The sequence below is a fragment of the Falco punctatus genome (genome assembly GCF_963210335.1).
Source record: "Falco punctatus genome assembly, chromosome: 2".
Taxonomy (NCBI): Eukaryota; Metazoa; Chordata; class Aves; order Falconiformes; family Falconidae; genus Falco; species Falco punctatus.
Window position 1 is genome coordinate 42,640,678 of NC_137581.1, and position 14,630 is coordinate 42,655,307.

Consider the following 14,630-nt stretch of genomic DNA (forward strand, 5'->3'; position numbering starts at 1 on the left):
TGGGCTGTTTTTATTCATTTGTTTTGTAACAGCAATACCCGAGTTCCTTCTATTTCAGGCACTGCCAAGTTACCATATGTTTCTTGTCTGAAAGACTTTCTACTCTAAATAAGAGGTACAGAAAACGAGAAAAATACATACAGCATATATATCTCCAGAGTGAATGGAAGAACTACAAACTGGCACGTTCATAATACTTTAAAATTAGGTTGGACTGTTAATAGTGTAACATTTAACAGAATGAAAGGGAAATTTTTATTTTAGCATTTCCCTCTCTTTAAGGTATTTTACATTTTTATATTTTATTGTTATCTATATATGTTACAGCAAAGTAGCAAAAAAAAAGAGGTTTACTTAATTTTTCGAATTTATTTAAATGCCAGCTACTTTCCCCTCTAAAATGCCTTCTACAACTGTTTTCCTACTTTCCCAGTACCATTTTTGGTTACTTGCTCATCATTACAATACTTAGTTGGCTTGTACTTCCTTTTGCTATTCCTTCATGTGAAAGACTACACCTGTAAGCTGTTTAATGGAAGATGAGATTAGACAAATGCGATGTTCAGGAGCCAACAAAAAGCATAAACACATTGTAACTTTAAAGTTGTTTGAGTCACCCAAACAGTGAAAGGCAGCTATAATAAGGCTGAGAGTTTGGCATGGCATCTCCAAATGGGGAAGCAGAGCTCAGTGATTATGTTGTATGATCTTCCTTCTAATTTGATTTTCTCCTAATTTTTTTGTGAGAATTAAAAAGGTAAAAAAAAAGAAAACCAACTAAAAATCAAAAAAACAACAAGAACTCAAACCCAAAAAAACAACACCAATTACCAAAATTAACTTGGCAGCATTCAGGCTATGACCAGAGCTTACCTGTCATTCTTTCTATAAAGTACCAGCTTTTAGATATCTTATGGCACAGCAGTAACTCCTCCTCCAGAGGAAGTTTTTTAAATAGATCATCAAAAGACAGAATCAAAATATGTGATTGCAGAAGAGGGGGAAAAAGAGCAAGTCTTGTCAGGAATGAAACCAGAAATGACACAGAGATAATGAACTGCGGAGGGATCTGGAGAGATGCACAAGAGCCACTGGCACTGTAACGATTTTTGGTGACTTTCACTTCATGCGATGCAGTATACTGGCATTTCTTAACTGAATTTTTAATTTTATAGAAATAGAGATATCGAGACTACATTATTACATAAAACACTTTTCTTTCATTGGTTTTGATATTGTTTTGTTTTGATTTGTTCTAAAACAGAGGAAAATGAAGAAAAATATAATTTTGTACTTTTAATTGAAACATATACAAAGTTTTGCCCTGGTTTTCTGAAAGTGATTCTTATTGTACTATATTTTAGCATAATGAATCTATTGAATTTTTTTAAATTTTTATATTAAAAAGAAGAGAAAATATGTAAGAACCATAATTTTTAGGCAATAATTTTGAGTATTTTGTATTTATTAATTTGTAGCATATTCAACATAAGCCATGGCTTATAATACGTTTTAATTGGATTTTAAAATGTAAGTTCATTTTATCTAGGACAAGATTTTATAAACTTTGTACAGGAAATGCTCTACCAAACTTCTACCTGTCATGTAGTATCGCATTTTAAAACTCCACAACTACTGATCATGCAAGCCTTTGCAAGCAGGCTTTTTTTATGTTCTCAGGAATGCAAAATGAATATTACCTAGTCTACTTTGTAATAAACTTAGAGGAGGCACTTTTCTGGATCTGCTCATTACAACTCTGGGGGAAAAAAATAAAAGGACCTGTGAAATCTGATGGCAAACTTGGTTGCAGTGACCATGAGACAATGGAATTTAAGACAACAGATCCTGAGAGAAGTTAGTAAAATGAACAGCAAATTACAACCCTGGACATCAGAAGTGACTCCTGATTAAAGTCAAATGCAAGAAGGGAGTACACAGAAGATGAAAGCAGGGATGAATGACCTGGCAGAAATACAGAGACATTGCCCCAACATGCAAAAATGGAATTAGGGAAGCCCAAAGGTCAGGTGCAGATGAAATCATCAAGGGATGTGATGGAAAAGAAAGGCTTCTGTAATTAACCTTGGCAACAAAAGAAGAACATGGGAAAATTTTGTCCACTGTTCAATAAAGCATTCTGTGCCTCAGTCTTTTTTTTTTTTTTTTTTTTTTTTTCTTTTTTAGCATGGTCTTCTTCAGGCCTCTCAGGCCCCTGTGCCTAGTGGCAGGATCTGTGAGGTAGCACTCACAATAGAGGAAGATGTACCTAGGCTGCTCTTAAGAGAATTGGACATACACAAGTCCTTGACACCAGAGCAGATACATTCAAGAAGCAATGGTTGAGGTAGCTCAACGATATCACTGAAAGGCCACTTTCCTTATCTTTACCAGATCATGATAATTGCAGGAGGTTTCTGAAGAATAAAAAAGTCAGTTTCCATGTCCATCCTCAGGAAGAAAGATGTGGGTAACTATAGACTGGTTTGCCTCACCAAGAGAGTCATGGAGCAAATTTGCCAAGAAGCCACATATATGGTCACTAAAGACAGTGAGGATATCAGACTGTCTGATCATAAAGACAGAGAATCAGACTTTAGGAGGTCTCTTTCAAATTAAGTTATATTCTGGGATCGTAATGGCCACAGTAAAAATAAACAGCTTTGTGCTTTTCCAGCCATATCTGTCTAAAACAACATAAACACAATTTAAAAACAAACAAACAAACAAAAAACCCCAACAAAACCAGAACAACAGGAAATTCAGAACACCCTTTCTTTTACCTTGTCAGACAAAATTTTAGTTTATTCTGTAGAATTTTCAATTCTACATAGTTCAACAGCTGGTTTTGCCAGTTCTTTGAGATTTATTCTTTTGACTGCAGACCACAGCAAAGTAAAAAAATAAATGTAACTTTGTCTGAAAGTTTATTAGAGAATCCAAGTAAGACTTTGGCTATTATTTCAAGGTCAATTGTTGTATTAAGGTATTCTTCCAGCTCCAGAAGAATTTAGATATACTGTAGAACTGAAATGACAAATGTGAATTTAAACTTACTACTGAAAAGTGGGCACACAAATATGAACAGCTGTCTTAAAAATAGTGGGGGAAATGAACTAAGAAAATAAAAAACCTTACAGTTTCCTCTGTCTCCTTCTCTACAAACTATGCAGTTAACTAAAATATTCAAAAGAGGCAAAAAATATACTGCTAGAAACTGTATATTTTATATCACTCATATTAAACAGAGCAAACGATACCAATTGTGGAATATTGCTATGTATCTAGTAAGTATTTTTTCTATCAATTTAAGAATGTAGATTCAGACATTGATTATTTTTTTTTTTACCTCAACTGTGTTGAAAAGTGTGAAAAGCAAGAATAGGCCAAGTAACTGTCATGAAGGAGCAACAAAATTCTCATTATTTCTGAAAAAAAAAGTTTTTATTTAGTTTCAGTTATGTATAGGGATGTAAAATTGGACACAAGAAGGCCTTAGATTATTATCCCTCTGGTTTTCTTTTTGATGGGAGGCACCTTTAGGCAAATCTTGCAGCTCTGGAACACTGTAAATGCAGATGGACAGAGGGACTGACTTTTAATATTACTCCCTCTGTACTTAGTATACTCATCTTGGCCATTTAGATAAAAATGGCATCAAAACACAACTACTAGGGGTGCATAAAGTGCCATTTAACAGTGGCAAAAAGCCTGGAACACAGAAGTTGTGTCAGTTGCCAAGTCAGTGAGTAGAAATTACTGGGGACTTAGCTGACATCTGGGAATCTGAGTATATGAAGGCAAGGGAGGAACACAAAAAATAGCAGCGCTTAGAAGACAGGAGTGTAGAAACAAAGTCTTTAGAATGAAAAATGCTGAAATAAGAGAGGAAAGATTTCTACATTTATTACAGCTACAAATCTGAAACCAAGTGGACTGCTTCACGTGTGCTGCAAACTGCCTAGATCAATGTTGCCATTTGTTAAGTGGAGATATTTTCTCATTTATTACAACTATTAGGACAACTTAAATATATCAATTAAGGTTTCTGTCTGGTTTTACTATTTGAACAATAGCGTTGGCTTTGCAGTCTTGCATATTGCACCTTTAAACTATTATTATGGGAGTCGTAATATGGAATAGTCACATTTTCTGTGCAACAGAAAAACAATGATCTCTGAGTCCATCTTCACTTAGGGAGAAGGAACTTTCTAAGGCCCAAGTTGCCAAGATAACCTTATAGCATTCCTCTACACCAGAAAGTTAATTTATGAGTTCAGAAATACGTTGGCTGTTTTTTTTGTTTTTCTGCTGACGAGCCATAGTCTTGCTCTGAATTTCGTACCACAGCAGAGAAACCAGGGTACAAGTATGGAATAGGTCACCCTTAGTTTGCATTCTTATGTAGATTTCAAATGCAAAAAGACTTGCTAACCTGGAGACTCATAAGCATTCCCTGTATTTTAATCTAAACCCTAGGACTGGATTATTATTTGCATGCATCAAATCAAAGGTTATAGCTAAGACCAAAATCTTAATGAAGAGTAACTACTTTAAGCTCTAATTACAATCCAAAATCAAGCAGTTTCATATATACTGGCTGCCTTAACACCAGATAATTGTGTAGAATTTTAGAAATTATAATCTCATTATCATTTTTATATTAATAATTACCATTAAATATAATAAAGATACTTTTCAGTTCATTCAAAAGTACAGGTCATGGGAAGTAAATGTTCAGTATTATTCTACTATAAGTATCTAAGACCCTCTGTATGACAGACTTATCAGAGTATCATGATCCTAAGCTGGCAAAATGACACTGTGTTCAGTGTAGCTGTACAGCATCTCATTTCAGAAATTTCCATTCTTCCCACATATGAACAGCACCACAGCAGGGAGGAATGTCTGGCACACTCATGAGAAGTTTGCTAGCTGAGTGCTACTTGAACTTTTGAAATCTGTGTAAAAAAAACCCTACCTTCAAAGGCCCAACCTTCAAATACCACCTTTTGCAGCCACTCACATTTTTGGTGTTTAAAGCACGAGGAAGTAGTCATATGAGGCCACAGAAAGCACTGTCCTGAGAAGTAAGTATAGCCAAAACATTTACTTTTGTAATTTCAGTATCTTTTGCTTATGTCCTACCTATGAGCAGGTATCTTGCGATTCCCAGCAATCAGGATAACATCACAGAGCTGCTGTTGCTTCAGGTAGCTCTCCATCTTTCTGAAGGTTTGCTCTGCATGGTGAACAGCCTGATAGAACTCCTCAGAGCTACATGAATCCATGTCACAGTGGGGTGGCAAGGGGTGGCTGGCACCTGACAGTCTGTAAACCACAAGAGAAACTGTGTTGGTAAGATGTGACCAAGTGTCTTGACTTCTAGAATCTGATAAAAGTAATCAATGCACCCTTCCCAGTTCTCATCACTACAAGTGCAAGACAGAAAAATCTTACTGCACTGGGAGGGATAACTAAAGTTGTAAATCTGTTAACACTGACATTATGTGGGTTTTTTAGCATAGACACAGAAGTAATCAATTTCTTTCTTCTCTGATAAAGTTATTAAAAACATAAATATGAACAATAAACAGAAATTCAATATATTCATGTTACTATCTTTCCGCTGATTCTAAGAGTGCCTACTATAGTTTGCTTCCTCAAATTCACATTTATTTTACAGCACATGGTAAAGAAAAATAAAATTATCTATTTAATTGACTTAATTTGTAATGAATTGGTAAGATTTCCACAATGATAAACTACATACCTAGTTTTTAACCAAAAGTCTCATTAATACAAAGTTAATTTAGCTACAAAGCTAATGACATCTACAATTAAAAAAATATGAAATAAAAAAAAAGGAAATAGAACAGGAAAAAAATGCAAATATTTTTTCATTATATAGCTTTATATAGCCATATATTCTTTGTTTAAATTTACTCCATTCGGTGTTTCCAGTTCAGACTTTTACTGAAAATAAGAAAATGTGTCAGCAAGTACCAGCCCTTGAAGAAATTAATGCAAGTGTTTCCAAATAATTGACAAGATACCCTCTTCTTTTACAAATATGTAATTAGATTGCTTCAGCTGCAAGGTTTTATATAACTTGTGGTGCTGAAAATGAAGGATTTCATAGTTGAAGCTGATTATTTTTTTACTTCAACTAGATATATACAAAAAATCTTACCTAACCAATAGAAGAGCAACACAGGATGTATTTTACTCCAGCATATCAAACTATATTATCAACTAATTCAAACCAATCTCATTCTATATATATTCTATTGAAAGATAAGTATTAAGAAGCACAGAAGAAATTTTGATAATTTACAGTAATGGTACAGCAGTTTCATTACCTAAGGTTTGTATTCTGTAGGTACTATGTTCTAAGAATCATATTAACAGACCTATAATGCAATCTGCAATCCTGGTGCTGGAAAAAAAATTAAAAGTACATAAATACGATAATTTTAAAAAATCAGCTATTAAATTGAAATACAGTTAGCTTAAAAGAAAAAAGTAGTATTTTTATTGACTCTTGGTAGACTATAATACAATTCAGAAAAATAATATTTCCTTTTGACATATACTAGTGCTTTATTTCTGAATTAGTTTTGTCCAAAAGTGTTCCTCACACTCTCCTACAGTCATTGTGCAAGGGTCCACAGGTTTGAGGAAAGGCTGGTCCATCTTTCTGTCAAGGTAATTGCTAGGCTTCACAGCGTTCCTTTAAAGTAGCTGGAAGCCTACATAACTGAAGGTGGCCTGCAGATTCCCCCTTACAGGGAACACAGTTTACCACTGTATCTCACCCCACCATCTATTCTGTACCATATACAGGTATTGACTTAATAGAATGAATTACCTTTAACATTTCTTACCCAGAGTAACTTCAGATATCTATCCTGAGATATCACCAGCTGATTTAAATTAATCAATATTGCCATTTGTATGCTGATACAGTTACAGTATGTTTGAAAGGCTATCTATAGGAAGGAAACTGAACTGGCAAAACTTTATTAACCATGATTCAACAGAAACTGTTTTGGTGATTTAAAGAGGAACATTTCCTTAATTCTGCTACAGTCAATCTTGTTACATAGTCATGTACTTTAGCTAACTATGTCTTGCAAACTCCTCCTAAAGGACAAAACAAACATAGTCATTCTGTGACTGACATAATATGCTATGTATTCCTATATAACCTGGACTGCCAACCAATGTTGATCAGAAATCCAAGTTTATTTTCGTATCTTTTCATATCATATCTTTCACATAAAACTATAATGATGGAGTTAAGCTCAGTATGAGCAGTGGGTAGATATTTTAGCTTTTTTCTTTCCTTCTCCCCCCACCCCCCTCAATTTGTTTGTAGCCCTATGAAGTGTTTTATCACTGAAGAACTAGTGACAAGTAATTTACAGGAAATAAATCAGTGCCAAATAAACAAGGTTGTTAGGGTTAAAGAGACACTTTTGTTTGGTTTTTTTTTTTCCTCCTTCCTGCAGGGAACTGAAATGAAATATACAGAAATGAAAATAACAGGACTGAACAGAACTGAATGGGTTCCTGTTGTTTGTTATTTCAGAACTTAAGTCTAAGTCAGTTTATATTTGAACAGAGTACTGATCCTGCCTCTTCTTGGCTAATTAAAACGTGCTGCCCTTTTCAGGTCAGAAAAATACTGAATTTATGCCAGTCCTGAGAAATTAGATTGGGCTACAATGAGCTTAGTCTACTTCTTGAATGGCTAGACTGTTTGCCACAAATTTTGTCCTCATTTCTGATTGCCATTTATAACCAACACTTTGCACCTTCAAACTCATCAGTCTATCTGTCACTTAGCAAGTCATTAAATACTACTCAAAAGGAAGTGTCAATGGTCCAGTACATTTTAAATTATTATCCTGAAAACTAGCATGCAATAGTAGAAGACAGTAAGTTAATCTTTTATCTGGTTTCTAAGAAAGCCCAGATAAAAAGTGTTACTTCTCCTATTCAGGAGCTACCTCTTTTTCATTACAAATGCTCTGTCTGCATAATCAATGCTTTTAAGTTCCTTCAGTCAGCAGGTTGTTAAATAGGAATTAGTTAAAGAGTTTCAGCCAGCAATTACCAGTTCTTTGCCAGTTCGTGACAGGCATGTATAGGCACATACGACTAATTAGCAATATGAAGATAACATTTTCTCTTAGCATTTTTTTTTTGTTGTTGTTTGGTTGTTGGTTTTTTTTTTTTTGTTTAGGTGCAGGCAATCTGAACACACAAGCAGCGAGAGGCTTCTTGATTGCATTCTGCAAGAACTCTAGCACAAATTCACTTGGAAGATTCCCTTTAGCACTTGGGTACCTTGAGATGCTGTAATCAGTGAACAGGACAGACTCCAGACAGGCTTCTTCCATAATCTTTCTCAGTTGGCAAGTGCAAAACCTGAACTTGGTATAGGAATTTCAAACATCCAAGGGTTGTTCAGACTGGAACACTTTTTTTAGCTTTAAACAACTTAGTTAATAGTACAGAAATAAGGAAACCAAACCTTTCACAATGTTACAACAATAATACTGAAGGATGATACTACACGATGAGAAAACAAAAAGGCTAACAAAAATTATCGACATTGCAAATAAGCAATAATCTCAAATGTTTCTTTAAGAAATGGCAAACCAGAGTATATATCACATTAAGAAGAAAGGGGGGGAGGGATCCACCCCAGCAAGTTTGTCCAGATGAATTTTCAGTGTTAAAAACATCATGCTGTCCTAAGGAGAGAAATGTTTTAAGAGCCCAAAAGTTTTGATGAGAAAATTCAGCCTTTGAGCCTTTACAGATCTTAAAATTATAAACAGAAATAAAAGCTGAGGATCTGCAACATCTCACTCCACAGTGCTCCTCTTTTCCTGGACAAAACACTTTGATTTGAACAAGGGTGCTATACTCTAATCACCCTTTATCTGCTCCTAACTTCTGTGAAAAAACAGGTAAAGCAGCAGTAAAATCCCAATAAAGTGAAGTCTACTGATTCTTCTCTCAATTTAACAACCCTTTAAGTAAGTACTTATGGTGGCTCACCGAGAGTAAGAAGGAAAAGGCACTCCCACCAAAGGTCTCCTAGGGACAACTTTAAGACCTTTATCCTTTTTGTCCAAGATTAGATTTATTCATGTATGTATTGGGTTTGTGTGGAAAGACAAACAGATTAATCCTCAGAAGATATTTCGGACAGACTAGTTAGTACCCTACATGTAGATATCTAATCTGCCATCCCCTATACAGTTGTTTACTCTTATAAACAGTAAGACCATACTACTCAGATGATTTTCACTCATGACTTTACACAGAAATAAGCTATAACATAAATAATAGGGAAATGAAAACCATTAGTTTACAGTAATGCTGTCAGGTAGTTAAAGAGAAAATGCCAGGAAGAACAGGATCTCACATACAGGTTTAGCTCCCTGTCTATTTCTTCTCAGGAAATGGAAAGTAATCAGAAAAACTGCCACTCTTGAGGTGCAAAAGTTTAAAAACAGGAATAGCAAACAGCAGCAGTTAAAACCATACCCTGAGTAAGTTTCAAAAGAAAAAAAAAAGGAAGTACTTTGAAATAGAGGTGAGAGAATTCATATGACTTGAAGCAGTGCTGCATTTCTCCGAGTAAACAAAGGCTTAGATTTAGAAATGTCTCCATTCTGGAAATTATATTCATAGAGGTGTGGAAAACAGCAGATTCATATCACTGTATAAAACATAGCACTTTAAAGAATACTTAGGCATTTCACTTATTCAGTAGAAATATATTTCTGCATTCCACTGAAGACTCATAAAGAACTCTTCTATCAGAAAATGTCGTATCATTTCATTGTTACTGGAATAGTAAATCCTGATTCATTTAACTTTTTTTCCACATTTCACATATGCAGGATTGATCGTGCTAACTTATCAAAACCAGTCCAATGTAACTTAGTGTATATTATTGGATAGATATCTAAAGTACATAGTCAATAAACAAAACCAATGTCTAGTTCTTCAGTGAAAAAAATACTACTTTTCTGTTTATAAATTGCAAAAGCATATAGGAAGTGATCCATATGTAAGACTGAACAAGTCTTCACACAACTGGTTCTCTAAAAATTGGTTATTGAATGCTTTAGAAATCAGTAAGCTGTGGAACTGCACTTAAATTAGAGATGGACTGTCAAAAGTCGTGGCTCTCATAAACGCAAGAGAGAGAGTTTTATAAAGAATTAAAACCATTTTATTATAGCAACAGCAGGGTAAAAGTTCTGTTTGTGATCAAAAAGTGTGCTTTTCACTCTACTACCAGCCATTGTATCTACAATTAAAGGCTCTGCTCAGTGTTTCAGCAGGTTGCTATAAATGTCTTTATAAAAGACAGTTAGTAGAAGTACCAGGTAAAAAAATAATCAGAATATCAGGACTTTTAGTTACAGCAGTTCAGCTCAGTGATCCATTACTGCTGTCTCAGAGTTCCTTTCATATGTTAAAAAAAAAAAAAGAAGGGAAAAAAAAGATTTAAAAAAGCCAAAATTAAACTAAGCCCAATGCGCATTATAAACTCATTCTCATTCCATAGATAAACCTGCATAATGTATCATTTACAATGGTGTTTCCTGCTAAAGTTAAATTTGTAGATCAAACTACTTGTAACGTAACTCATTCTTTGGACACCATAAGGCAAAATTCAGTCACAAAGACATCTGTGTGCCTAGCAAAAATATGCATGATTCATCTGCTGTTCTGTGCATCTTTAAGAACATTACTAGCCTCAAAAACCAAAACACTAGTTACCAGTGTGTGATCTCCGACAAATTGGTCAAGCAGCTCTTCAGAAACACAAAAAGAACAATAAGAAGGGATCACTGTGCTATACTAAATTGCTTCTATACAGAAGAAATATTTTTCTTGTTTAGTAGCTGGCAGGAAAAAAAAAAAGTAGAAGTAGGGTTAGAGAAGGAAGAGTTTGTGCACACCACGATTCTTGCATGTTACTAATAACATATAAACAGCAAGGCTTTTGTTTTGGTTCACTTCAAAATAGTCTCAACTGGAATTTTTCTTATCTATGACCCCTAATTATCTAACCTAAGCTACAAGCACACTCTCTATTGGTGAGAAACCAACATGCATAAAGATTCCATAGCCTCCTGAAATACCTGTTTTCTAGTTCTCAGCCCTTTTAAAAAAGATCTTATTTTTGCTTTTTCTTCAGAGAAAAAAACATGAAAGAGAACTCATTCAGTTAATGAACAATTAGTGAAAAATCTCATGATTTTGCAAGAAACTTCTTACTGAATTCAGTTAATGACAAATGTTTTATCTTCCCCCTTTTTTTCAGAATTTATCACAGTTATGTCCTATGCCCTCAGAACCACTTAAACTGTTCAGAAGGGGTTTTTTTTGTTTTGTGTTTTTTTTTTTAATTATTCTGTTCAACTGATCCTTTATCTCTCCTCACTTTCTCACCTCTCAGCCTCCACAGTCTTCTAAACACTTACTTCAAACTTTTCCTATTCTGCCCTTTCTCCACAGTCCAGTATCCAGTCTTAAAAAATACCTGGTTTTTCTTACCCCTCACTAGTACTTCTAGTACCTGCCTACCAATATTCTGCCCTAAATTCTCTCAATTTTGCTTTCAGCTTCTCTCTCTCAAATATTTACAGCTTTCAGCAACTGAGATGCTTTTCCATGGATGAACAACTAAATGGGCTCAGCAGTGCAACACAGCTCTGACTGATAGCCAAAAAAAATGGAACTTCCAAATAAAGACTGAGATTAAGCAGCTACAAATACCAATAGACTGATAGTAAACTTTGGAAAAAATATTAAAATACCATAGAATATTATCTGCAGAAAATTTAAATAAATGTAAACTTTTTGTTTTAATTAACATTAAAAAATTACAGGTTTGTCCTACTAATGGGGGCATTTGCTTTCCAGCATATCTATTTTTAGAGGTAAAATGACAGGTAATCCAGACAGAAGTGGTGTCATTACTGACAGAATATCCATTTTATATAGCCATTCCAGTCAAAAAACTTGTTAGCAAATGTTTTACTCAAGTTATGCAGAACTCCCAAGCAAGCATGCTTTTAGTAAAAGGCAGGTTTGCAGACCTGATTTCTCTTAGTTTTGCATTTTGATAATTTATGTACTTTTGTCTTTCAAGTTTGGTTTTTTTTGTTTTTTTTTAATTTAGAAATGTCAGATTTCGTTTCAACAGCCCTTGAAACACCTAATGTATAAGGAGATGACTAGTTCACATATTTTTCAGATTGTCATAACTGACATAATTTAAAAGCTACCTTTCTTCAAATCCTCTGTCAGCAAAGAAGAACACAGCATGTTTATGCTAAGAATGGTAATTATAATTTTATATTAAGTATTTGTAAGTGACCTTGATATAAAACCCCTTTCATTAATGTCCACATATATACATAATGTCAGCTGGAAGGTTAATGATTTTGCTTCAAATGAGATGCCATTCACAAGGGAGGGGGAGGGGGAGACGGGGGGAAGAGGGTGACAGGGAACACACAACACACCAAAAAAAAAACCAAAAACATCCTGAAAGAGACAGTTTAGTAATAAACCTATTGAAACATCTAGTGGGTTGACCCTGGCTGGATGCCAGATGCCCACCAAAGCTGCTCTATCGCTGCCCTCCTCAGCTGGGCAGTGGAGAGAAAATATAGCAGAAGTCTTGTGGGTCGAGAGGACAGACAGATCACTCACCAATTACCCCTCATGGGCATACCAGACTCAACTTGGGGAAATCTGTTTTATTTATTACAAATAAAATCAGAGCAGGGTAATGAGGAATAAAACCAAATCTTAAAAAACACCTTCCCTCCACCCCTCCCTTCTTTCTGGGCTTAACTTTACTCACTATTTGCTCTACCTCCTCCCCCCACACCTGTGTAGGGGGACAAGGAATGGGGGTTGCAGTCAGTTCATCGCATTATTTCTGCTGCTCCTTCCTCCTCACGCTCCTTCCCTGCTCCAGTCTGGGGTCACTCCCACAGGAAACAGTCCTCCATGAATTTCTCCAATGTGAGGCCTTCCCATAGCTGCAGTGCTTCACAGACTGCTCCAGCATGGGTCCCTTCCACAGGGTCACAGGTCCTGCCAGCAAACCTGCTCCAGCCTGGGCTCCTCTCTCCACAGGGCCACAGGTCTTGCCAGGAGACAGCTCCAGCATGGGTTCTTCTCAGGGTCAGAGCCTCCTTCAGGCATCCACCTGCTCTGGTGTGGGGTCCTCCACAGCTGCAGGTGGGGATCTGCTCCACCATTAACCTCCATGAGCTGCAGGGCACAGCCTGCCTCACCATGGGCTTCACCACAGGCTGCAGGGGAATCTGCTCCAGCACCTGGATCCCCTCCTGTCTCCTTCTGCACTGACCTGGGTGCCTGCAGGGCTGCGCCTCTCACATATTCTCACTCCTCACTCTGGCTGCAATTGCCCTTGTACAGGGTTTCCCCCCTTCTTAAATACGTTATCCCAGAGGCGCTACCACTGTCACTGATGGGCTCAGCCTTGGCCAGTAGCGGGTCCATCCTGGAGCTGGGCTGGCACTGGCTCTGGCAGACATGGGGGAAGCTTCTAGCAGCTTCTCATAGGAGCCCCCCCACTGTAGCCCCCTGCTACCAAAACCTTGCCACACAAACCCAATACAAAATAAAACAACTGTGCCATTACAATGAAAATTATTCAGATAATGCCTATAAAAACTGTCAAATCACTCAAGTACAGACCAGAAAGTCCACTGGAAGACACTTGACTGGGGCAGGGTAAGAGTAAAGCAATAAAGGTCTGGTGGCCTCAGAGCCCTTGCCATGGCAAAAGGCAGAAAGAGACCAAGAAACCTGTACCACACAACAGTAAAACACTTTGTACTGTTTGTATTTCCCCTAGAATATCCAAAATCTCCAAATCATGACTAACGAATAATTGATAACAGAAAATAAACCTTCCCTCTGACAGGTGAGACACCTCTCAGAATCTAAGATACCGAGTATTTTGTCTGTTCTGCACAACCTCCGTTGATCAAAGCCAGATACTATCTTTATCTTTTTTTGTCTACTTTATTTTCATAGATTAAAAGAAAGCATGCTTTTTAAGATGTCTGTGAAACATAACTAAGACCTTTTACTGTTTCTTCTCATTATGTCAAAATTTAACATTTATTGCAATGTATCACATTTTGTTATACCTAAAATCAGTCTCATTATCCTTTCCAAAACTCATTTCAACATATAGATGATCCTTTCATAAAGCCTATTTCAAGTTCCCATCACTTCCTAAAACTCAGAGAAAACTTTTGAAGGAGATTTGATCATCCCAGTCACACCAGGCATGTGATAGCTGTAGTACTAATTGTACTTGTACCAACCATTGTCTCAAGTTAACAGCCTTCACACTTCCTTGACAAGTTACACTTTTTTCCCACATCTTTGACCTGTTCTGTCTCTAAACAGTCTTGCTATGCAGCAACAGAGAAACGATGCTGGCTGGACTGCTCTCTCCCATCCACAGATAATACTGCATCCACTGCTTTTTCAGCTCTGTATGCCCCCATAGAGGAGCAGTTTGCTCCAGCTGTTCT

At 36.3% G+C, this 14,630-nt stretch overlaps 1 protein-coding gene across 4 annotated transcripts in view; it reads right to left on the reverse strand.

Annotated features, from left to right (window-relative positions):
- KLHL1 (kelch like family member 1) overlaps nucleotides 1–14,630 on the reverse strand; it is a 252,713-nt gene that overhangs the window by 174,561 nt on the left and 63,522 nt on the right. For 3 of the 4 annotated variants that reach the window (XM_080376862.1, XM_080376865.1, XM_080376864.1), the window contains exon 2: nucleotides 5,149–5,331. The exons of the other annotated variant lie outside the window; for it this stretch is intronic. In XM_080376862.1, coding sequence (XP_080232988.1) covers nucleotides 5,149–5,331 — 183 coding nt within the window. The remainder of the gene's footprint in view (nucleotides 1–5,148; nucleotides 5,332–14,630) is intronic. 4 annotated transcript variants of the gene reach the window in all.